This window comes from Gorilla gorilla, chromosome 11 (genome assembly GCF_029281585.2).
Source record: "Gorilla gorilla gorilla isolate KB3781 chromosome 11, NHGRI_mGorGor1-v2.1_pri, whole genome shotgun sequence".
Lineage (NCBI taxonomy): Eukaryota > Metazoa > Chordata > Mammalia > Primates > Hominidae > Gorilla > Gorilla gorilla.
Window position 1 is genome coordinate 105,140,375 of NC_073235.2, and position 24,548 is coordinate 105,164,922.

Below are 24,548 nucleotides of genomic sequence, written 5' to 3' on the forward strand. Positions count from 1 at the left end.
AGATGGAGTCTCGCTCTGTCACCCAGGCTGGAGTGCAATGGCGTGATCTTGGCTCACTGCAAGCTCTGCCTCCCGGCTTCATGCCATTCTCCTGCCTCAGCCTCCAGAGTAGCTGGGACTACAGGCACCCGCCACCACACCGAGCTGATTTTTTGTATTTTTAGTAGAGACAGGGTTTCACCGTGTTGGCCAGGATGGTCTCGATCTCCTGACCTCGTGATCCACCTGCCTCAGCCTCCCCAAGTGCTGGGATTATAGGCGTGAGCCACCATGCCTGGCCAGAGACCCTGTTTTAAAAAAATGAAAGAAAGAAAAGAAAGAAAAAAGATCATAAGTTAGAAATATTGTAAGTTGAAAATGCATTTAATACATTTAACCTACTGAACATCATAGCTTAGCCTAAACTATCTTAAATATGCTCAGAACACTTACATTAGCCTACATAGTTGGCCAAATCATCCAATACAAAGTCTACTTTATAATAAAGGATTGAATACCTCATGTGATTTATTGAACACTGTTCTGAAAGTGATAAAAAGGAATGAAGTATGGTTTCTACTGATTGTTTACTGCTTTCCCACCACTGTAAAGTTGAGAAATCATAAATCAAACCATCTGTAAGTGAAAGATCATCTGTATGCCTATACTATACTATTTTTACTTGAAGTGCTCTTTCACTGAATTCTATCCTTCCCAGCATCTTCAGATATAACTTTGTTATTTGGAGTAGAAATTTGGTAGTAAGGAATTATACTGTTATTACTTATTCAGCTGTTTGTTGCTTCCGAATAAGGAAGAATTGAACCTATTTATTTATTTGTAATAAGATCTCCCTATGAATTTTTTCCATATTATAATAGCAACGCATGCTTATTACCAAAGAAATATCTGACCAAAAAAATAGATATAGACAACTCAGACTTCACCAGAAAATTACTGTTAAGTAGTTTGTATATAGTCTTTCATGTCCTTGGGAGGGCAGGGGGATAGCACTGGTAATAATATGTATAAATATCCATAGATTGACTATTTTTGGTCAAGTTTTAAAAATACATATAACTAATATCTTGTTGTGCTTTCCTTTGAGATATTTGCCTACTGCAGTGTTCTGCCCAGGGCAAAATTATTGTATGTTCCACCCTCCCTCCACACCCAAATAAAGAAAATTAAAATGAGTACAGAGGGGAGTTTAAAAGGGAAAACTTTTCTCAAAAGGGCAGTCTATAGTTCTGCCCATTGATTTGGTATTATTACATAAATATATTCCAATGTTTCCATGAGTTTTCCTATATAAATATTAGCTCAAGATTGTACGACATATATTTATGTTGTGGCTTTATCCAGAGTAAGAAATGCAGCTCTTGCAGGAATTGAGTAGGAGCCAAGTTAATACAAGCTTTGGAAGACTGGAGAACAGGAAGTGGGTAAGGGAGGAAATGAGAAAGAAATCAACTCTTAGGTGAAGAAATTGGTAACTCCTATTTTTTCTTCAAATTGTACTGTTGCTTAATTTTTTTACATCAATGATTATTATAATTATCTATAGTTTCATTATTGGTGAAATTGCATTTGAATGCTCATTAATGAGGGTAATACATCTGAATACTGAGTCTATTTGTGCCAAAATACAAATCCTTAGTAAATGTATTGACTTTGTTCTGATTGCTCTGTTTTTCTCTATACCTAAGCAGATATTTTAAATTTCAGAAATTGTGCTATAGAATTTTTTTTCAGTTCCAGAGCTATGGTTTTATTTAATACAAGGTTTATATAAGATTTCCTTATAGAGAAGAAAAATATAATGTACTTATATTTGGTGAGAGGCTTAGGTTACATTCATTCTTTCAGTCAGCAATCATTTACTGTGTGTCTACTCTGTGCCAAGCCTTTTAAAGTCAGGTAAAAGATGTTCTCTTTCTGCCTTCATGGAGCCTGTAGTCCTATGATAAGGATAAAAAAGTAATAGAAGGAGCATAATACTACTTTGCTTCTGTAAAATCAGAAAAACAAGTTTTCATATCTTGGTGAGAGATACCACTTCCTCCACTTGTTTTTCCAAACCATTGTAAAACTATTTGTGGTTAGATTTGAAAAGCTGAGGTGGGCTTAGAGATATGGCTAAACCTCAGGGCAGAACTGGAATGTGCTGTCACAGATTTGATCTGTTAAGCCATAGGAGAGCAGTTTAAGATTTACGTTAAAATTTTGGAGCTCCATTGGTTTTTCACTGATACTTATTTTAGACAAGCAGACTTTTTTTTTTTTTATGTTTATACCAAATATTCCTTTCTGTATTGCCTCCTTTTACAGCCCTATACTATAAATGAAGAGAAAAAACAAGTGCGTGTTAGAATCTGAAGCGGCAGCATGTTTGTTAGTTTTAGTTAATGTTTAACTATACATTCAACAGGAGTTATATTATAAAATATATTAGAAAATACTGATGAGTGTGAGTTGAAATTTCGATTTCTCTTTTTTTGTTATTAGAAAATTAATGGGCAGAAAAATAATACTACTTCTATATTTATGTATGTTCATGTTCAATAGTCCCTTTTACTCATTGATAAATATTTGAAATTATTCAAACAGATCATTATAAACCTGCAATTTCCCATCGAGATTTAAACAGCAGAAATGTCCTAGTGAAAAATGATGGAACCTGTGTTATTAGTGACTTTGGACTGTCCATGAGGCTGACTGGAAATAGACTGGTGCGCCCAGGGGAGGAAGATAATGCAGCCATAAGCGAGGTGAGTGTATATAAAAGGTATCACACTGATGTACTTTGAAATGATAATGAATTTAATTAAAACATCTACTGGCCAGGTGTGGTGGCTCACGCCTGTAATCTCAGCACTTTGGTAGGCCCAGGTGGGTGGATCACCTCAGGTAAAGAGTTCGAGACCAGCTTGGCCAACATGGCGAAACCCCATCTCTACTAAAAATACAAAAATTAGCCAGGCGCAGTGGCACGCACCTGTAATCCCAGCTACTCAGGAGTCTGAGGCAAGAGAATCGCTTGAACCCAGGAGGAGGAAGTTGCAGTGAGCTGAGATTGTGCCACTGCACTCCATCCTGGGTGACAGAGTGAGACTCAGGAGAATTATCCTCATATACTGCCAATTATAGAATACTAGGAATTACAAAATTAGGAAATATAAAAGACATCTCATAAAGGCCTTTGTAAAGTTCATCAGTTTATTTTGGAACTCACTGCCATTCCAAGTCATTTTTACAAGCATTAGGAACCAATTTGTAGGAACTGATTTTTGAGGCAAGGGTAAAGTTACCAAGTTTAAGATAACACAGTCCACCTTCTGATAATCACCATTACAGTGTGGAACATATCCTTCCCAACTTTGTTCTCTGCATTCATATATACTTGTCTGTGCACAACATATATGTATTTTTGTGATTTTAAAAATTTATTTATTTATTTATTTTGAGATGGAGTTTCACTTTTGTTGCCCAGGCTGGAGTGCAATGGTGCAATCTCAGCCCACCGCAACCTCTGCCTCCCAGGTTGAAGCAGTTCTCCTGCCTCAGCCTCCTGAGTAGCTGGCATTATAGGCATGTACCACCATGTCCGGCTAATTTTTGTATTTTTAGTAGATACGAGGTTTCTCCATGTTAGTCAGGGTGGTCTTGAAGTCCTGACCTTAGGTGATCCACCCACCTTGGCCTCCCAAAGTGCTGCAATTACAAGTGTGAGCCACCACGCCCAGCTGTATTTTTTTTTTTTTTTTTTTTTGAGACGAAGTCTCTCTCTGTCGCCCAGGCTGGAGTGCAGTGGCGCGATCATGGTTCACTGCAAGCTCCATCTCCCGGGTTCACGCCATTCTCCCGCCTCAGCCTCCTGAGTAGCTGGGACTACAGGCACCCGCCACCATGCCTGGCTAATTTTTTATATTTTTTTAGTAGAGACGGGGTTTCACCGTGTTAGCCAGGATGGTCTCGATCTCCTGACCTTGAGATCCGCCCGCCTTGGCCTCCCAAAGTGCTAGGATTACAGGCGTGAGCCACTGCACCTGGCCACCCAGCTGTATTTTTGTGAATTTTAAAAAATATTAAGTTGTATACATATTGTTTTGCAATTTTCTCACTGTATCTTACAGATTATTTATATTGATATACATAGGAAAGTCTAGCTCATTCTTTTTGATTGATTAATAGTATTCACTAAAATGGATTTACCACAGTTTACTTATTCAGGAAGGGCATTTTATAGGTAAAAAATAAGTTATAGAAAGGTTTAATGACATGGTTAGGGTCAAATAACATTGACATGACTAAGATTTACATATAACTTCTGGTCTAATGTCTGTTCTTCAGAATATGCTACATTCTCTCTCTAAAAAATATCACTCTAATTTATCAGGTTGGCACTATCAGATATATGGCACCAGAAGTGCTAGAAGGAGCTGTGAACTTGAGGGACTGTGAATCAGCTTTGAAACAAGTAGACATGTATGCTCTTGGACTAATCTATTGGGAGATATTTATGAGATGTACAGACCTCTTCCCAGGTAAAAACTACTGTCAAAAGTTGATATTTTTTGAAATGAAGCAGTTATATCTTCTTTCTCTACCTATAGTACCTAACTCAACTTTTATGTAAGAATCTTTTTACTTTCATTTAAACCTTTAGTTCATTGCTATCTAGTGTTTAGAAACATTATTAGCAGCAGGATGCAAATTAGGAATTTTTTTTTTAGAGTACTCCAGGTTTTCATCTGAGTGCAATTTAATTAATTGCCAGTAATAGCTTATCTAACTGTATTTTGTTTGGTCTCTGATTGCTTTAGCAGTAAACATTTTCCTTATGCACCATCTGAGTGTTTGAGACAAGGTACACTTACGATGTTTACTGAGTTGAACCCATAAGGAATTAGAAGCAATGAATTATTTGTAAACACTTTTTCCTTTTCTTTTTTTTCATGCTCCCTTTCTCCCTCCTTCCTTCTTTCCTTCTTTCTTCCTCCTTCCTTCTTTCCTTCTTTCTTCCTTTCTTCCTCTTCTCTCACCTTATCTCCTTCCCTTCCTCCTCTTTTCTCTTCTTCCTTCCTTTCAGTGAAAGACTACTCATTGGCCAGGTGCAGTGGCTCATGCCTATAATCCCAGCACTTTGTGAGGCCGAGGCTTGCAGATCACCTGAGGTCAGGAGTTCGAGACCAACCTGACCAATATGGTGAAACCCCGTCTCTGCTAATAATATGCACTTGTAATCCCAGCTGCTCGGGAGGCTGAGATAGGAGAATCGCTTGAACCCGGGAGGCAGAGGTTGCAGTGAGCCAAGATCTCGCCGTTGCACCCCAGCCTGGGCAACAAGAGCAAAACTCTGTCTCAAAAAAATAAAAAAAGGTCTGGTGCAGTGGCTCACACCTGTAATCCCAGCACTTTGGGAGGCCGAGGCAGGCGGATCATGAGGTCAGAAGTTCGAGACCAGCCTGGCCAATATGGTGAAACCCCATCTCTACTAATAATACAAAAATTAGCCAGGCGTGGTGGCGAGCACCTGTAGTCCCAGCTACTCGGGAGGCTGGGGCAGAGGAATTGCTTGAACCCAGTAGGCGGAGGTTGCAGTGAGCTGAGATCACACCATGGCGCTCCAGCCTGGGTAATAGAGCAAGACTCCGTCTCAAAAAAAGGGAAAGAATACTCATTTAAGTGAATGTTTGTTTGAGGCTTACTTGAAATAGCCAAATGAATTTATAGTTTTCCCTTCTTAGGGATTACATCATTGTAGTATCATCTAAAAACTTTAGCTATAAATCTGGCATTGCATTCTTCTAGGTGCTATACAGATGATTTGATCTGTGTGGCCACTGTCTTTTAGGAGTAACAACATTAGAAGCATAGAAAAAGGAACTAGCATTGGACAAATTTATGAAATAGAGCTATTTAATTTAAGAAGATTAATAGTGGAGTTGAATTGTTTGGCTTTAAAGACATTAGGCATTACACATTAGTTTATATATATCAAGTGTGTGTATATATATATACACACACACACACATATGTATCAAGTGTGTGTGTGTATATATATATATATATATATATAAATAAAATGTTTTTAAGAGACAGAGCCTCACTCTGTCACCTAGGCTGGAGTGCAGTGGTGTTATCACAGCTCACTGCAGTGTTGACCTCCCCAGGTCAGGTGATTCTCCCACCTCAGCCTCTGAGTAGCTGGGACTACAGGCATGCACCACCAAGCCTGGTTCATTTTTGTATTTTTTTGTAGAGACAAGGTTTCACCATGTTGCTCAGGCTGGTCTCAAACTCCTGGGCTCAAGTGATCCACCCACTTCAGCCTCCAAAAGTGCCTGGATTACAGGAGTGAGCCACCGCACCAGGCCAAACATTAGTTTGTAATTCAAAAATATAATGAAATAAATCAGTGATTAGTAGATTAAGTACAGGTCAATCAGTTATCTAGAAGTATATTTTCTAGTTAACTAAAAGTACAGAGATTCAATTGAGGCATTTTTCTGAAAATAGCAGTAATTGCAGTAGTATCAACAAGTACTTTTTTTGGCCGGGTGCGGTAGCTCACGCCTGTAATCCCAGCACCTTAGGAGGCCGAGGCAAGTGTATCACCTGAGGTCGGGAGTTCAAGACCAGCCTGACCAACATGGTGAAACCCTGTCTCTACTAAAAATACAAAATTAGCTGGATGTGGTGGCACATGCCTGTAATCCCAGCTACTTGGGAGGCAGAGGCAGGAGAATCGCTTGAACCCGGGAGGCAGAGGTTGCAATGCTGAGATTGCACCATTGCACTCCAGCCTGGGCAACAAGAGTGAAACTCGGTCTCAAAAAAAAAAAAAAATACGAAGTACTTTTTTTGTTTTGTTTTTAAGAGACAGGGTCTCACTCCTGCCCAGGCCGGAGTGCAGTAGTGCAATCATAGCTCACTGCAGCACTGAACTCTTGAGCTCAAGCAGTCCTCCTGCTCAGCCTCCTGAGTAGCTAGGACTACAGGTGCATGCCACCACGCCCGGCTAATATTTTATTTTTTGTCGAGACAGTGTTTTGCTGTATTGCCCAGGCTGGCCTCGAACTCCTGGGCTCAAGTGATCCTCCTGCCTCGGCCTCCCAAAATGCTGTGATTGCAGGCATGAGCCACCACACCCAAACCCACAAGTATTGTATTATCAGAACTTTGACCACAGTTTGGTAATTTCTTTGTTACTAGTCTCATGTAGGATTTTTGTTTTAGAAGCATGTCTGACTGAAATGATTTTTTCATCAGATTAGTACACTACTACAAGCAATATATTTTGAAAAACTACTGTGTTCAAAGAATGACTATTGCTTTTGATCTGATAAATAATAAAGAATGATATCAAATGTTTGAATAGGGAAAGGCAATTAAATCTTGTTTTCAGAAGATTATTTTAGCAAATATGTAGGATTAATTAAAATAGAAATAGAACTAGAAGGGGCTTAAAAAGGAAAAAGAAATGGAGAGTTACTGTTTAATGGGTACAGAATTTCAGTTTGGGAAGATAGAAACAGTTCTAGAAATGGTTAGTAGTAATGGTTGTACAATAGTGTGAATGTACTTAATACCACAGAATGGTGCACTTAAAAATGGTTAAAATGATCAGTTTTATGTTATGTATATTCTACCACGATAAAAAAAAATAAAGGAATAAGAAGAGAGTTGCTTTAAAATACCCCGTAATCTTGGATATGGAAATGGGGAGAGGCAAATCTGGGAGAAAATGCAGAGAAGAAATCTGTACTTGTGGTTATCTATTAAAAGAATGAGATTCAGGCCAGGTGTGGCTCACGCCTGCAAACCCAGCACTTTAGGAAGCTGAGAGGGGTGGGGGGTGGATCTCCAGGTCAGGAGTTCGAGACCAGCCTGGCCAGCATGGTGAAACCCCGCTCTACTACAAATACAAAAATTAGACAGGTGCAATGGCACACGCCTGTAATCCCAGCTACTCAGGAGGCTGAGGCAGGAAAATCACCTGAACCTGGGAGGCAGAGGTTGCAGTGAGCCGAGATCGCACCACTGCACTCCAGCCTGGGTGACAGAACGAGACTCCATGTCAAAAAATAAAAAGAATGGGATTCAAAGGAATTGAGAAATATTCAGAGGTTGGCCGGGCACGGTGGCTCAGGCCTGTAATCCTAGCACTTTGGGAGGCTGAGGTGGGTGGATCATTTGAGGTCAGGAGTTCGAAACCAGCCGGGCCAACATGGTGAAAGCCTATCTCTACTAAAAATATTTTAAAATTAGCTGGTCGTGGTGGCAGTCACCTGTAATTCCAGCTACTTGGGAGTCTGAGGCAGGAGAACTGCTTGAACTAGGGAGGCGGAGGTTGCAGTGAGCCGAGATTGCCTCCATTGCCCTCCATCCTGGGCAACAGAGCGAGACTCCATCTCTTAAAAAAAAAAAAGAAGGAACTATTCAGAAGTCTTAAAACACAGTGAGGGTGGGCCAGGCACAGTGGCTCACGCCTGTAATCCCAGCACTTTGGGAGGTCAAGGCTAGTGGATCACCTGAGGTCGGGAGACCAGCCTGACCATCGTGGTGAAACCCCAACTGTACTAAAAGTACAAAAAAATTAGCCGGGCTTGGTTGTGGGCACCTGTAATCCCAGCTACTCGGGAGGCTGAGGCAAAAGAATTGCTTGAACCCGGGACGCAGAGGTTGCAGTGAGCAGAGATCCCGCCACCGCACTCCAGCCTGGGTGACAAAGCGAGACTGTCTCAAAAAAAAAAAAAAAAAAAAGTGAGGGTCAGAGTGGCAACCAGAAAGATGAGTTAATCCTGGAGACTGTTCGATGGGGTATTGACAGACAACTAAATAAATTTTTAAAGACAATTAAAAATAATAAATAAGATGGAAATTTAAGATTAAAATGGTTATTTGGGAGTTGTCTACATAGAGATGGTAACTGAGAAGTTATGAGTCGATGCACTCCTTTAACTGGAACATAAAAAGAAAGAAAAATAGGTGAATAATGACTGAATATTGGGGTACTACCCCCATGAAGTAGGTTAATTAAGAAGACAAATGATCAGGAAAATAGTGAGAAAACTGAAAAATCCTAATGCCTTGTAAGTCAGTATTAGAAAACTTTAAGAACTGAGATTTCAGCCTGAGGAAGCTGATAAAAAATAAAAATAAAAAACCACACCAAGATTGATGGCAATAGATGTAATTGAAAAGTCAAGAGGAAACAGAACTGAGGAATGATTTTTGAATTTGAGTAGGAGGAGGTCATTGGTATTTTTAGAAGAGTTTCTGTGGAATAAAGAACACAGAAATCATGTTACAGAGTGTATATAGGAGGGGAAAGTATTTAAAAAGCACAGTCAAGGGATACAGGGCACTCTTGAAAATTTTAACAATTAAATGAGGTGGAAGTAGAAAAGAAAAAAGGATCATATAAATATATTAGTAAACCTAGAGAATAGTGTATACAACTATAAAATTCTTATAAAACATTTTTTAAACTTTTATGATATACCTCAAAATGCAGTATGTGCTGTATTATTAAATGGAAACACTATGTAATGAAGGTTACTTCTCTATAAAATGTTAGTAAAATAAATGAATTATCTGTATTACAGAGGAAGAGTGAAATGCTACAAAGTTTAAATAGAAGGGGGAGAAGGAAGAAAAAAGGAAGACATAGAAAAAGGAAGAAAGAATAAGTGTAATTTGAGAAGGGAGCTAAAAAAAGGTCTGTAACTGGTAGAGACATAGTTTACAAGTGGCACATGGGGTGAGAAGCAGGTAATGGTATCTGATAGTGCTAGATATTACTATAAGATATTTTGGGCAGTTCTAAAGAAAATGAGATTATAAAACTTTCCTTGAGCAATCCAGCGATAGTAAGGAAATTCAGTAAGGTTTTAAGGAAATCCAGTAAGGTTATTATCTTCCATGATGATGATTTTTGTCATTAACATTCACCTTTGTATCTCTAATACCTAACACTAAGTTAGCGCTAAACAAGTTTCTATTGAACAATTAGATTTTGAACTGTGAAGATTTAGTGGACATTTATTTGGTAATTCTTAACCATTGCATTCATGAAAGATTGTGCTTCAATTTCCTTTAGCAACTTTTAAAATTATAATTTGGACCTAATTTTTTAAAAGAGTAAAATTGTGAATTTTTAGTTATTCTACTAAACCAGCATTTGAAAAAAAATAATAAATAACACTTGGAAGGTATGTGTATGTGTTGTGTGTATGTCTCAGAGACAGATCAGATACATTAGTAAATATCTTGCAGTTCACAGATGGTATAGGATAAGGTTTTATCACATGGGGTTTCAAGGAAGAAAGTGATATACTAACTGGCATGATTATTAAATCCTTTAATTTTATCTCTCAAGTTCAATGTTGATGTTATTGATCAACACTAAGTATCTGCTTAAATGTTTACAGTATGTGAAAATCACTTGTATTTATACATAAGGCAGTATTACAACAAACTTGGGCGATGCTGCACAGATAATAGAATTAATCTTTGTAAATCTTTTTTAATATTGGTGGAGGGCAAGTATTTATGAGTTGTTTTGAGTATTCAAATAGAAACAAAACTTAAATGAAACATAAACTTATTTGTAATGTGGTTTCCATCTGGGTCATTATAACTTTGTATTATCTCCATGTAAGTGATATAAGGAAGGCTGCAGACATTGCCATTTTGCTTACAGGAAATCTAAAACACAGAATAGTTAAATGACTTTTCCAAGGTCAAGATGAAGCGAAGATTAGAACCTAAATGCCTTATCCTCTGTCTTGGCATTCTTCCTTCTAATTTATCTTGTCATTTTAATAGGGTGGGAGGACGGGTAAAGAGACAGGAACAGTCTCTGTGTTCTTTGCCATGGTTTCTACTAGATCATTGAGTGTTGGTCCCAGGGGTCTTCTATGTGGTTCAATATATTATATACATAAACTTAATTTTATTATCATATTTTGTAAAAATCAAAAACCTAACATCAGAGTTGATTGTGCTTATTGGCAATGAATAGGGTTATTAAATAGTGATAAAATAGTTAATAATATTTAAGTCCATAATCTAAATACTACCTGTTAGTTAAAAGGAATTTTTAGAGCTGGGCACAGTGGTTCACACCTGTAATCTCAGCACCTTGGGAGGCTGAGGCAGGAAAATCATTTGAGGGCAGAAGTATGAGACCAGCCTGGGCAACATGGCAAGACCTTATCTCTACAAAAATATTTTTAAAAATTAGCTGGGCATGGTGCCACACTCTTGTAGTCTTAGCTATTAGGGAGGCCACTCGAGTGCAGGAGTTCAAGTTACAGTGAGCTATGATCATGCCACCGTACTCCATCCTGGGCAACAAAGTGAGAGCATTTCTTTGAAAAAAAATTTTTTTAAAGTATATTGATTTTTCTTTCAAATGACCATTATCATAAATATTTTTGTAACATTTGATACAGTCTGGCTGGACTATAATAGAACCAATGATGTAATGAGACATAGTGACTGTTCAACCCACCCACTTACATTTGGTTCTGTAGGCATATTTGTTGTACTAGGTCCTGGAGTTTTTCCTCATCTTTACCCGCCTCCATGGGATCAGTGTTCAGGCATGTTTTCAAGTATTAAGTATGCCTTATAAACATAATAGTCTTTTTTCCCTGAATTTAGTAATACCAGAAACCATTTAAAAATACCTATCCATCATTGAAACTACCATTTGATTTATCAACAAATATTTGAGACTATTCTAAGCAAAACATTTATTAATAATGCATTAGACTGGGCATGGTGGCTCATGCCTGTAATCCCAGCACTTTAGGAGGCCGAGGCTGGTGGATCACCTGAGGTCAGGAGTTCAAGACCAGCCTGGCCAACATGGTGAAACCATATCTCTACTAAAATATGAAAATTAGCTGGACGTGGTGGTGGGCGCCTGTAATCCAAGCTACTCGGGAGGCTGAGGTGAGAGAATCACTTGAACCCGGGAGGCAGAGGTTGCAGTGAGCCGAGATCGTGCCACTGCACTCCAGCCTGGGCAACAGAGTAAGACTCCGTCTAAAAAAAAAAAAAGAAAAAAAAAATCATTAAACCTACAGCAAGGTCTCTTTAGGATTTCCAAATGTGCCTGAAGGGGTTGAAAAAATAAAAAGATTGTGACACAATTTTTTTTGCTTACTTGGTATCAGAAATACCCCTGTTATTCTATCATTTATGATAATTAGAAATTTTATTCTGTCATTCTTTTCTACAAATCCACAGGGGAATCCGTACCAGAGTACCAGATGGCTTTTCAGACAGAGGTTGGAAACCATCCCACTTTTGAGGATATGCAGGTTCTCGTGTCTAGGGAAAAACAGAGACCCAAGTTCCCAGAAGCCTGGAAAGAAAATAGCCTGGTAAGAAAAAACTAAGTTATTAAAGAGAGGACTTATGACTGAATATGTTTTAATGTTGTTTGAAACAAAAATAGACTGTTAATAACGTTAATAGTTTTTGGAGTTGCCTAATGCCACAAATCAAACTTGATTTTTATGATGTTTTCAAATTTTTCAATATGAAAAAAGTCAGTTTTTAGTTCCATTTTGTTTTTTTCCAAGCTTAAAATACTATTTAGAGAGAATAACTAATGTGTCATAAGTTTGCCAGATTAGGTAACAGCTGGATAAATTAACATATTAATATTTTAAATGTTATTGAAATTCTATCTTACTCTCTTGAGAATAGTACCAAAACTGTTAAGTAGTGCAGGCTTACATAACCAATGGCTAATGAAAATTTAGGCTAGACCTGAAAAAAACCAAGGTGCAGCCTATGAATTCTGCTAATTATTAAAAATATAATTCGGCTGGGTGCGGTGGCTCACACCTGTAATCCCAGCAATTTGGGAGGCCGAGGCGGGCAGATTGCCTGAGCTCAGGAGTTCACGACCAGCCTGGGCAACGTGGTGAAACCCCACCTCTACTAAAATACAAAAAATTAGCCGGGCGTGGTGGCGTGTGCCTGTAGTCCCAGCTAGTTGGGAGGCTGAGGCAGGAGAATTGCTTGAACCTGGGAGGCAGAGATTGCAGTGAGCCGAGATCACACCACTGCACTCCAGCCTGGGTGACAGAGCGAGACTCTGTCTCAAAAAAAAAAAAAAAAAAAAAGCATATATATATATATATTTATATACATATATATTTATATACATATATTTATATATATGTAAAATTCACAACAATGAAATATCTCAAGTCCCCTGCCATTTGAGTAAGTTGTTGTTACAACACTGAAAACATCTTACGAATTAACAAATATACACTCATATAATCTTTTAGTATAAATAGGATAATCTAATTATCTACTATCATTTCTGAAGTTTATTTTTTTACTTAAACACTTTTTTTAATGTCAGTACCTCTAGATGTATCTATTTCTCTCCATTTGGTCAGTATTCTATTGATAAAATCATATAATGATTCTATTGGATGATATATGATAATTATTGTATTAAAAAGGAAAAAACTACCTCTCCCTACTATCACTCTCCGTAAGTAACTCCCTTTAGCAATCTTTTGGGTTTTTTCTCTTCCAAAGATTACCATTATAACTTCAAATACTCTATCTATTCTTAAGTTATCTCTCGTTTACTTTCTCCCAGTTTGTAATATTCTATTATTAAATGATTTATGTTTTGTCTGTAAATTCATCTAATATTTAAATACAATAATGAGAAATTTTTGGTATTATGATTATGTAAGCATTCACTGCACAACAAAGTATTGTGCTTGGATTTATAGGAAATAAAAATTCTACATTGGTTACTAAAATCTCCCCTGCGCTTTGGGGAGAATGTTTCAAGTTATCATCCATCACTTGAGCCCAAGGGTTTGAGGCTGCTGTGAGCTATGATCACACCACTGCCCTCCAGCCTGAGTAAGACCCTGTCTCTTTAAAAAAAATGTCATCAAGTCTCAGCTGCACAGGAGGCTGAGGTAGGAGAATTGCTTGAATCCCAGAGGTGGAGGTTGCAGCAAGCTGAGCTCGTGCCACTGCACTCCAGCCTGGGTGACAGAGTGAGACCCCATCTCAAAAAAAAAAACAAAAAAAAATTTAAAAAGTCATCATCAAATGATTTCTTTTTGGTTTCTTGTCATCTTTCTTTGTCTTGTTTTTAGGCTATACTCAGAAGCGCATTAAAAATCTCATGTCATTCTCTTTCTTGTAAACGATTGTTTTTTTGATGAAGTTCCTCAAGTAATGTGTATTAGTATGTGTATGGTGGTAAACATTATGAATACTTGCATGTTTAAAAATGTTTTTGTCTTGCCCTCACACTCGAGTAATAATCTGGCTGGATAATAGTTTCAATATCATAATTATTTTCTTCACAACTTTGAAACTACTACTCCATCATTCTCTAGCCTACAATCTCCATGTGCTCTAGGCCCTAGTCTCCAGTCTAATGAGAATTTCAGTGCCATCCTGAATCATTTCATTGCTTTTTGTTTTGTTATGTTTTTGTTTTATCCTCTTAATTTTTCTTCTCTATAAGCTTTTAAGACTTTATCACTAGAATTGTGAAATTTCACCTTGATGTTTGTAGGCATGGATCTTTACACACATTTTGCTTGGCACTGGGTAGGTTCTCAGTTTGAAAATTCAAAAGTTTCTTAAATTCAGAGGAATTTTCTTTTTTCTTTTTCTGTCTTTCTTTCTTTCTTTTTTTTTTTTTTTTTTTGAGACAGGATCTCGCTCTGTCATTCTGGCTGGAGTATAGTGGTGTGATCATGGCTCACTGCAGCTTTGAACTCCTCTGCTTAAGCTATTCTCCTTCTTCATCTTCCTGTGTAGCTGAGACTTCAGGTGCATACCACTTTGCCTGGCTTTTTAAATTTTTGGTAGAGACAGGGTCTCGCTTTGTTTCCCAGGCTGGTCTCAAACTCCTGAATTCAAGCAGTCCTCCTACCTCAGCTTCTCAAAGTACTGAGATCATAAGCATGAGCCATCATGCCTGGCCTGGTATTTTTTTTTAATTATTTCTTACCTTTCAATTCTTCCTTCTGGAATTCCCACTAGACAAATGTTGTACCACCTGACATTCTAAGAATCATTTTTTTCTTATATTTTCCATTTTTTCTCCCTCTATGTTTTTCCTCCTCCCGTCCCCCTCCCCCTCCCTCTCTGCCTCCCCCTCCCCTCCGCTTCCCCCTCCCCCCTCTTCTCCCCTTCCCTCCGCTTCCCTCTCTCCCCTCCTCCCCACTTCCCCTCCTTCCCCACTTCCCCTCCCTCCTCCCTTCCCCTCCCCTCCCCTCCCCACACACCTGGCCTCCCTTACTACATTTTTCAAGATTTACTCAGCTTTATCTTCAAATGACTCATTTAGTTTTCACTATTACCCTTGTATCAGTTATCTATTCATTAAAGTTTTAGCTTCCACTATCGTAATTATATTTCCAGAAACTCTTGTTTGCCTTTTCCATAGCAATCTGTTCTTATTTCCAGAATGTAATAAGAGTGATTCATTCTGAAGTTGTTTTTATGCTTTATACAAATTAATTTTCTTGACTATAATAAAAGGACAAAAAGTGAAAAAATAAGCAACTTAAATTATTTTACTATATATTTTCACATTTCAATTTTAGATTGTCTTGGTAGGACTAAAATAATATTTCCATTTTGGATCCTGATTTAAGTGGGGTGATGTCATGTCAGAGACAGGCTAGAGACACATTATAGTTTCCATACAGATTTAGAATGAGCACTGTCTTCATTGGTTATCTTAGTCAGTAGGTTACTTTCAAGTTTGGCTTCTGTTTCAAGTCAGACTGAAATATTTAAGTATGTGGCAATTAAAGAGCCTATTGTCAAGCACATATGTCCAAGATTGCTTCCAAAACTACAGTCCCTGCTATGGGAACTGGGACAGATTTTTGAGAGGTCCCTGATAGCAAGTGAGAGGCTGAATACTTTACTAGGATTAATTAGAGGTGCCAGCCTCACAATAGAGTATCCCTAAAAGAAAAATCTGTGAAATTTTATTCTAGTGAAATACAACTTCATCTTCCTTAAATTGTTTTATTTCACCAGCGCAAATGGGATCTATTATTTTGAAATATCTCTCGGCAACCCTATCATTATGAGATATGCATCATATGCATATTTACCTGAAAACTTTTTACTTCCAGTATAGAGTAGGTTGCCAAGTAAGGAATTCATAATACTTGGTTCACTTCCAGGGAATCCATTTAAATCTAATGTGCTACAGTCAATAAACTGCTTCTCTGCAGTGACAATCCAATACTAGAGTTAGGTAGCAAGTACATAGTTTATGAAAAGAGAGAAATGCAGCTATGTCTAAAGAAGCCATTTTTGCTTTCATAGTTGCATTGAGATTAAGAAACATTCCTTTAGTAGTAAAACTCAGAATCTTTCAAATATTAATGAATATAAAAACTAGCTTTAATTTTATAAATTGCCAGGGACCCAAGCATAGTTTAGTCAATAAAGGGGGGAAGAATAGTTTCCTGATAAAAATGAAAGCATAGAAAATAGTCTAAAGGAAATACATGAAAATGTTAAACCATAGTTATCTCTGAATATTGGGTTCATAAATGATTTTTTCTTCCTATATGTTTCAGAATTTACAGTAAAAATGAACTACTTTAACAATCACATACACATGGTTTTGTTTTTGTTTTTGTTTTTTTGAGACAGAGTCTCGCTCTGTCACTCAGGCTGGAGTGCAGTGGCGCAATCTCAGCTCACTGTGGCGTCTGCCTCCTGGGTTCAAGCAATTCTTCTGGCTCTGCCTCCCGAGTAGCTGGGACTACAGTCACGTGCCACCATGCCTGACTAATTTTTGTATTTTTAGTAGAGATGGGGTTTCACCATATTGGTCAGGCTGGTCTCGAACTCCTGACCTCATGATCCACCTGCCTCAGACTCCCGGAGTGCTGGGATTACAGACATGAGCCACCATGCCCGGCCGGTTTTTTGTTTTGTTTTGTTTTGTTTTGTTTTTGTAGAGACAGGGTAGTTGCCAAGACTAGTCTTAAACTCCTGGCCTCAAGCAATCCTCCCACCTCGGCCTCCCAGAGTGCCAGGATTATAGTCATGAGTCAGCATGCCTGGCCCCCACACACAGTTTAAGGCTTTTGTTTTATGTTAAAATATTTTAAATTGGTAAAATAAAAAATTATAGGCCACGTTTATTTTAAAGTAGCTTTTTTCCTCCTACATAAAATTTTCAGGTATAATTTGTTTAACTGTACTACCATTCTTCATGTTTTCCATTCTTTTCCAGTTTTTTGTCACCCATACTATAGTGCAGGGGGACAATAATAGCTCACTGTAGCCTCGAACTCCTAAAGTGCTGGGATTATAGGTATGAGCCCAGCCTCTTTTCCAAATGTTTATACTCCATTTCTTAGTCTGTCTTGAATTCTTTTCTCTCCCCTGTTAAAATCACTTGCCTGGCTTTTCTTTATTCCTTAGTGTTAGTTTTGTATAAGCTCTTGTAATCAATGGTTTTATCCTAATATATTTTCACATAAAAGGTGGCAACTTAGCCAGGCACGGTGGCTCACGCCTGTAATCCCAGCACTTTGGGAGGCTGGGGCATGTGGATTACTTGAGGTCAGGAGTTGGAGACCAGCCTGGCCAACATGGTGAAACCCCATCTCTACTAAAAATACAAAAATGAGCTGGGTGTGGTTGTGCATGCCTGTAATCCCAGCTACTTGGGAGGCTGAGGCAGGAGAATCGCTTGAACCCGGGAGGCAGAGGTTGCAGTGAGCAGAGATCATGCCACTGCACTCCAGCCTGGGCGACAGAGCAAGATCCATCACAAAAAAAAAAAGGCCAGGCACGGCAGCTCATGCCTATAATCCCAGCACTTTGGGAGGCCGAGGCGGGTGGATTGCTTGAGATCAGGAGTTTTAGACCAGCCTGGCCAACATGGTGAAACCCTGTCTCTACTAAAAATACAAAAAATTAGCCGGACATGGTGGCAGGTGCCTGTAATCTCAGCTACTCAGGAGGCTAAGGCAGGAGAATCACTTGAACCTGGGAGGTGGGGATTGCAGTGAGCCGAGATTGCACCACTGCACTCCAGCCTAAGCAACAGAGTAAGACTCCATCTTAAAAAAAAGAAAATGCGGCAACTCTTCCTCAGTTTATGTTTGCCCTCTGGTCTTTTTAATAAATATATAGTACATTTCAGAAGAAACTACCAGTTCTTTTCACATAGTTTTAGTTTTTCCATTTTCTCTTTTGGACAAAATCTGTAGACTTCTTCTGTGATCTAGAATTCAACATTTTACATACTTTTTCGTATTAAGAAATACAACTTCAGCCAGGTGCAATAGTGCACACTTGTAGTCTAAGCTACATAGGAGGCTGAGGGAGAAGTATCGCTTGAGCCTAGGAATGTGAAGCTGTAGTATACGACGATCCCACCTGTGAATAACCACTGCAGTCCAGCCTGGGCAACATAGTGAGACCCCATCTCAAAAAAAAAAGCAAAGTTTACATCATTACGTGTAGTATAATACTTAACCTTACCACCTACTCTGTGTCCTAGTGTTTTCTGTTCTAGTCTAGAGCATTTCAGTTTTGGTTAGAGTTGTTTGTTTTAAACCACTGAGCTGATTTTACGACCCACCCATGAGATCCAACTTACATTTTCCTTCCTCTGGGTAGGAAAGATTGAAAAAGTTCCTTGTTTATCTTTTCTACTTTTTTTTTTCCCCCTACTTGGCTTTCCTCATCAGTGTTAATAATGCCACTCCCTTTAACTTATTTACACAAGCATTAAGGTATCATTATTTACCTATTCCTAGAGTTAGAGTCCCCTTTCAAAGGACGCATCAGATTTTGCCTGAATATTTATGTTTTCACTTCTGATTTATTCTCAATTTTTGTACATTTAAAGAGCTATAATTGATAAACTGCATGTATTAAAGTGTACATTTAGGTATGTTTTGATATATGTATACACCCATAAAACCATCATCACAGTCTTGATTGTGAACATGTCATTTACCCCCAGATTTCTTGTGCCCTTTTGTAATCTCTCCTCAACTTTCTCTATCCCCCATGAGTCCCCAGGCAACCACTGATCTTCTTTCTGTCACTAGAGATTAGTTTACATTTTCTAGAATTTTGTATAAATGGAATCATATAAATGTACTGTTTTTCTGGCTTCTTTCAGTATAATTATTTTCAGTTATTATAATTAACTATTAGTTATAATTATTCATGTTCATTGTTAGTTATAATATTATTAGTTATAATTATTATTCATGTTCTTATGTGTAGCCATAGTTTATTAATTGCTAAGTAGTATTTCATTGTATGCATATGATACAGTTTGTTTGTCCATCCACTCGTGATGGATATTTGACTTATTTCCAGTTTCAACTGTTATAAATAAAGCTGCTATGAATATTCATGTACAAGTCTTTGTATAAACATATGGTTTCATTTACTTAGGTAAATACCTAAGAGTAGAGTGGTTGAATCATGTGGTAGGTACATGTTTAACTTTTTTTTTTTTAATTAATTAATTAATTTATTTATTTATTTATTTTTTTATTGATCATTCTTGGGTGTTTCTCGCAGAGGGGGATTTGGCAGGGTCACAGGACAATAGTGGAGGGAAGGTCAGCAGATAAACAAGTGAACAAAGTTCTCTGGTTTTCCTAGGCAGAGGACCCTGCGGCCTTCCGCAGTGTTTGTGTCCCTGGGTACTTGAGATTAGGGAGTGGTGATGACTTTTAACGAGCATGCTGCCTTCAAGCATCTGTTTAACAAAGCACATCTTGCACCGCCCTTAATCCATTCAACCCTGAGTGGATACAGCACATGTTTTCAGAGAGCACAGGGTTGGGGGTAAGGTCACAGATCAACAGGATCCCTTTTCTTAGTACGGAACAAAATGAAAAGTCTCCAATGTCTACCTCCCTCCACACAGACACGGCAACCATCCGACCTCTCAATCCTTTCCCCACCTTTCCCCCCTTTCTATTCCACAAAACCGCCACTGTCTTCATGGCCCGTTCTCAATGAGCTGTTGGGCACACCTCCCAGATGGGGTGGTGGCCAGGCAGAGGGGCTCCTCACTTCCCAGTAGGGGCGGCCGGGCAGAGGCGCCCCTCACCTCCCGGACGGGGCGGCTGGCCGGGCGGGGGGCTGACCCCCCACCTCCCTCCCGGACGGAGCGGCTGGCCAGGCAGAGGGACTCCTCACTTCCCAGTAGGGGCGGCCGCATGTTTAACTTTTTAAGAAACTGCCAGTTTTTGTGACCGGGCGCAGTGGCGGAGTTCAAGACCAGCCTGGCCAACATGGTGAAACCCCATCTCTACTAAAAATACAAAAATTAGCCGGGTGTGGTGGTGCATACCTGTAATCCCAGTTACTCGGGATTGAGGCTTGAGAATCGTTTGAATCCAGGAGGCAGAGGCTGCCGTGAGCTGAGATCGCACCACTGCACTCCAGCCTGGGCGACAGAGCAAGACTCTGTCTCAAAAAAAAAAAAAAAGAAAAGAAAAGAAAAAAGAAACTGCCAGTTTTCTAAAGTGGTTGTGCCATTTTACATTCTGGCCAGCAGTGCATAAGAGTTCCAGTTTCTTTGCATCTTTGCCAACATTTGGTATTGCCAGTCTTTTTAATTTTAGACATTCTTTTTTGGGGGTGGTGGCGGGAGTACAGAGTCTCATTGTATCACCCAGGCTGGAGTACAATGCTGCCGTCATAGCTCGCTACAGCCTTGACCTCCCAGGCTAAAGTGATCCTCCCACCTCAGCCTCCTGAGTAACTGGGACCACAGGTGTGCACAACCACATCCAGCTAATTTTTAAAAATTTTTGGCCAGGTACGGTGGCTCACGCCTGTAATCCCAGCACTTTGGAAGGTTGAGGTGGGCGGATCACGAGGTCAGGAGATCAAGACCATCCTGGCCAACATGGTGAAACCCCATCTCTACTAAAAATATAAAAACAAAATTAGCCAGGTGTGGTGGCGGGTGCCTGTAGTCCCAGCTACTCCCGAGGCTGAGGCGGGAGAATGGCATGAACCCAAGAGGTGGAGCTTGCAGTGAGCCAAGATCGCGCCATTGCACTGCAGCCTGGGCGACAGAGCGAGACTCCCATCTCCAAAAAAAAAAAAAATTGTAGAAATGGAATCTTGCTATGTTGCCCAGGCTTGTCTTGAACTCATGGCCTCAAACAGTCCTCCCACTGCAGCCTTCCAAAGTCCTGGGATTACAGGCATGAGCCACCATGCCTAGCCTAGATTTATAATTATCATTTTATGCTTTTCTCTCTTAAATAAGAAAAAAGGAGGAGGCTGGATGTGATGGGTCTTGCCTGTAATCCCAGCACTTTGGGAGACCGAGGCAGAAGGATCATTTTGGCACAGTGGTGCCTTAGCCAGGCACAGTGGTACTTGCCTGTCGTCCCAGCTACTCAGGAGGCTCATCATGTAGGAGGATTGCTTAGGTCCAGGAGTTCAAGGCTGCAGTAACCTGTGATCATGCCACAGCACTCGAGCCTGGGCAACAGAATGAGACCTCTTTTTTTGTTTTTGTTTTTAAAAAGGAGTTACAAACCAAAAATATAATAATAGTGGCTTTTATAGTTACCTAAGTAGGCTTTTGGGTTCTACTTATTGTCTAATGTCCTTTGAGGGACTCCCTTTAACATTTCTTGTAGAGCATATCAGCTTTTTTTTTTTTTTTTGAGCCAGAGCCTTGCTCTGTCGCCCAGGCTGGAGTGCAATGGCGCGATCTCGGCTCACTCCAACATCCGTCTCCTGGGTTCAAGCAATTTTCCTGCCTCAGCATCCCAAGTAGCAGATGTAGATATATACAAGTCTTTGTATAAACATATGGTTTCATTTACTTAGGGAAATACCTAAGAGTAGGATGATTGAATCATGTGGATGTTTAAAAACAAACCTAGTCTGTTTTTAAAAAGGGAGTTAAAACCAGCTTTCCCCTGGCCAGGTGCAGTGGCTCACGCCTGTAATCCCAGCACTTTGGGAGGCCAAGGCAGGTGGATCACAAGGTCAGGAGTTCAAGACCAGCCTGGCTAACATAGTGAAACCCCGTCTCTATTAAAGATACAAAAAAAAAAAAAAAAACTTAGCTGGGCGTGGTGGCAGGTGCCTATAATCTCAGCTACTCAGGAGGCTGAGGGAGGAGAATCACTTGAACCCGGGAGGCAGAAGTTGCAGTGAGCAGAGATCATGCCACTGTACTCCAGCCTGGACAACATTGCAAGACTCTATCTCAAAACAAACAAACAAACAAACAAAAAACTAGCTTTCCCCCAAAGGGAGACTATTATAGGGAGACTATTGTTCATTGCTAATAAATAGGAATACTACAGAATGGGACTGTTTTTGATACTACTGTTTTGGAACTAGTTTAAAGAAGAGATGTCTGTAAGTTTTAAGGTTGAAATGAGGCACTCTTTTTTTTATTCTTTTGAGGCGGAGTCTCACTCTGTCACCCAGGGAGGAGTGCAGTGGCACGATTTTGGCTCAGTGCAACCTCTGCCTCCCGGGTTGAAGCAATTCTGCCTCAGCCTCCCAAGTAGCTGGGACTACAGACGCACACCACCATGCTGGCTAATTTTTTTTTTTTGAGACAGAGTCTCACTCTGTCGCCCAGTCTGGAGTGCAGTGGCATGATCTCGGCCCACTGCCTTCATGGTTCAAGCGATTCTTCTGCCTCAGCCTCCTAAGTAGCTGGGACTCAGGCGCATGCCACCACACCCAGCTGATTTTTGTATTTTTAGTAGAGACGAGGTTTCACTGTATTGGCCAGGCTGGTCTCAAACTCCTGACCTCGTGATCCACCCGACTTGGCCTCCCAAAGTGCTGGGATTACAGGTGTGAACCACCACGCTTGGCCAATTTTTTTATATTTTTAGTAGAGGTGGGGTTTCACCATATTGGCCAAACTGGTCTCAAACTCCTAACCTCAGGTGATCTTCCTGCCTCAGCCTCCCAAAGTGCTGGGATTATAGGCGTGAGCCACTGCACCCAACCAAGTATTCTTAACTGGGGGTAAAGGAGAAAAGCTCACCTAGAGATAGAAGATAGCCAAATGTCCCCAAGTTCCATCAAACTCAAAACTTATTTTTGAAGCAGAATTAGTGGCTATTGATTGACATAACATAACTGAATTAGCAACAATGACCTAAGCCTGTGGCCTTGAAGAAACATCTGCGACTTATTGTTGCTTTTACTTTTATGAATAATTCTTCAAGGAGTTAAGGTAAATCTTGCTTGCTTACTTGTTCATCACCTTTTGAGCATGTTCCGTAATCCTTGAAGCCTAAAATATGTTATTAGAGCTATGTAAAATACTGGTTAAGGTAATTGATTTTTCTTTTACCTCATGTGGTAAACTGAAAAGCTCAATACATTTTTTTTTTGAAGACACATGGTTTGACATGTACTTTGTCTTACAGGCAGTGAGGTCACTCAAGGAGACAATCGAAGACTGTTGGGACCAGGATGCAGAGGCTCGGCTTACTGCACAGTGTGCTGAGGAAAGGATGGCTGAACTTATGATGATTTGGGAAAGAAACAAATCTGTGAGCCCAACAGTCAATCCAATGTCTACTGCTATGCAGAATGAACGGTAAGACCCTAAGGGGTGTGGCATCTATCAATCAGTATTAGAAACTGAGACCCAACAAAGAATAGAAAATAAATACTTTTAAACCAGCCTAATGGTTCAATGATTACCTCATACAATCTAAAGTTATCATTTTTCTTTCAATATTCCTATTCTTCTATTGAACATTTTTGTTTGGTGCAAGTGCAAGATGAAATCTGCATTTTTTAATATGTAAAGGTATAGTGAAAGAAGTTAGTCTTTCTCTATTTATGGTCCAACTTTCCTGCAATAATAAAGGTAAAATGTTTTTATAACTCCAAAAGTTCATAAGCACTTCTATATAAATTGTCTCATTTATCCTTTGTTGTTATTCCTTCTTCCTCTGCTTTTTTTTTTAAGTAAATGGAACTATGAACTTGCCTATCTAACCACTGTTTCACTGACACTAAGGTTTGTAGACTTCCTATCTAATGCTCTTTCTTATAGAATATACTACTACTACTTTTACATGAAAGCAATTCAAAGGTCTTTCTGTTCCATCATTAATATTATTTTACAAGATATTTTCTTTGTTAGAACTATGATTTTTGGTTCTAAATAGAAAGGCTTTTTAAAAATTCCTACAATTTGGAACTTTCTACGTCTGTATTTCTTTTTTCCATGTTTGGGGTAAAAAAGCCTTTCTATGACTGTCATTTTGTCTAATACATGTTTAAAACTTTCAGAAAGGCATCCAGGAAAGGGTTACTGGAGAAAATTGAAATAAAAATAAACTCGATTCTTGAAACTTTTTTTTTTTCTGTGTGGTTTTTGTTTTTTTTGTTTGTTTGTTTTTGGAAACCGTGTCTCACTCTGTCCCCCAGGCTGGAGTGCAGTGGCGTGATCCTGGCTCACTGCAACCTCCACCTCCCAGGTACAAGCGATTCTCCTGCCTCGGCCTCCCGAGTAG

The 24,548-nt window shown here is 39.3% G+C and overlaps 1 protein-coding gene across 4 annotated transcripts in view; it reads left to right on the plus strand.

The window, feature by feature from the left end:
* The window catches only part of BMPR2 (bone morphogenetic protein receptor type 2), a 188,560-nt gene that overhangs the window by 149,440 nt on the left and 14,572 nt on the right, over window positions 1–24,548 (plus strand). For all 4 annotated transcript variants that reach the window (XM_019022494.4, XM_019022495.4, XM_063695101.1 and 1 more), the window contains 4 exons: window positions 2,590–2,750; window positions 4,379–4,526; window positions 12,247–12,383; window positions 23,448–23,620. In XM_019022494.4, coding sequence (XP_018878039.2) covers window positions 2,590–2,750; window positions 4,379–4,526; window positions 12,247–12,383; window positions 23,448–23,620 — 619 coding nt within the window. The remainder of the gene's footprint in view (window positions 1–2,589; window positions 2,751–4,378; window positions 4,527–12,246; window positions 12,384–23,447; window positions 23,621–24,548) is intronic.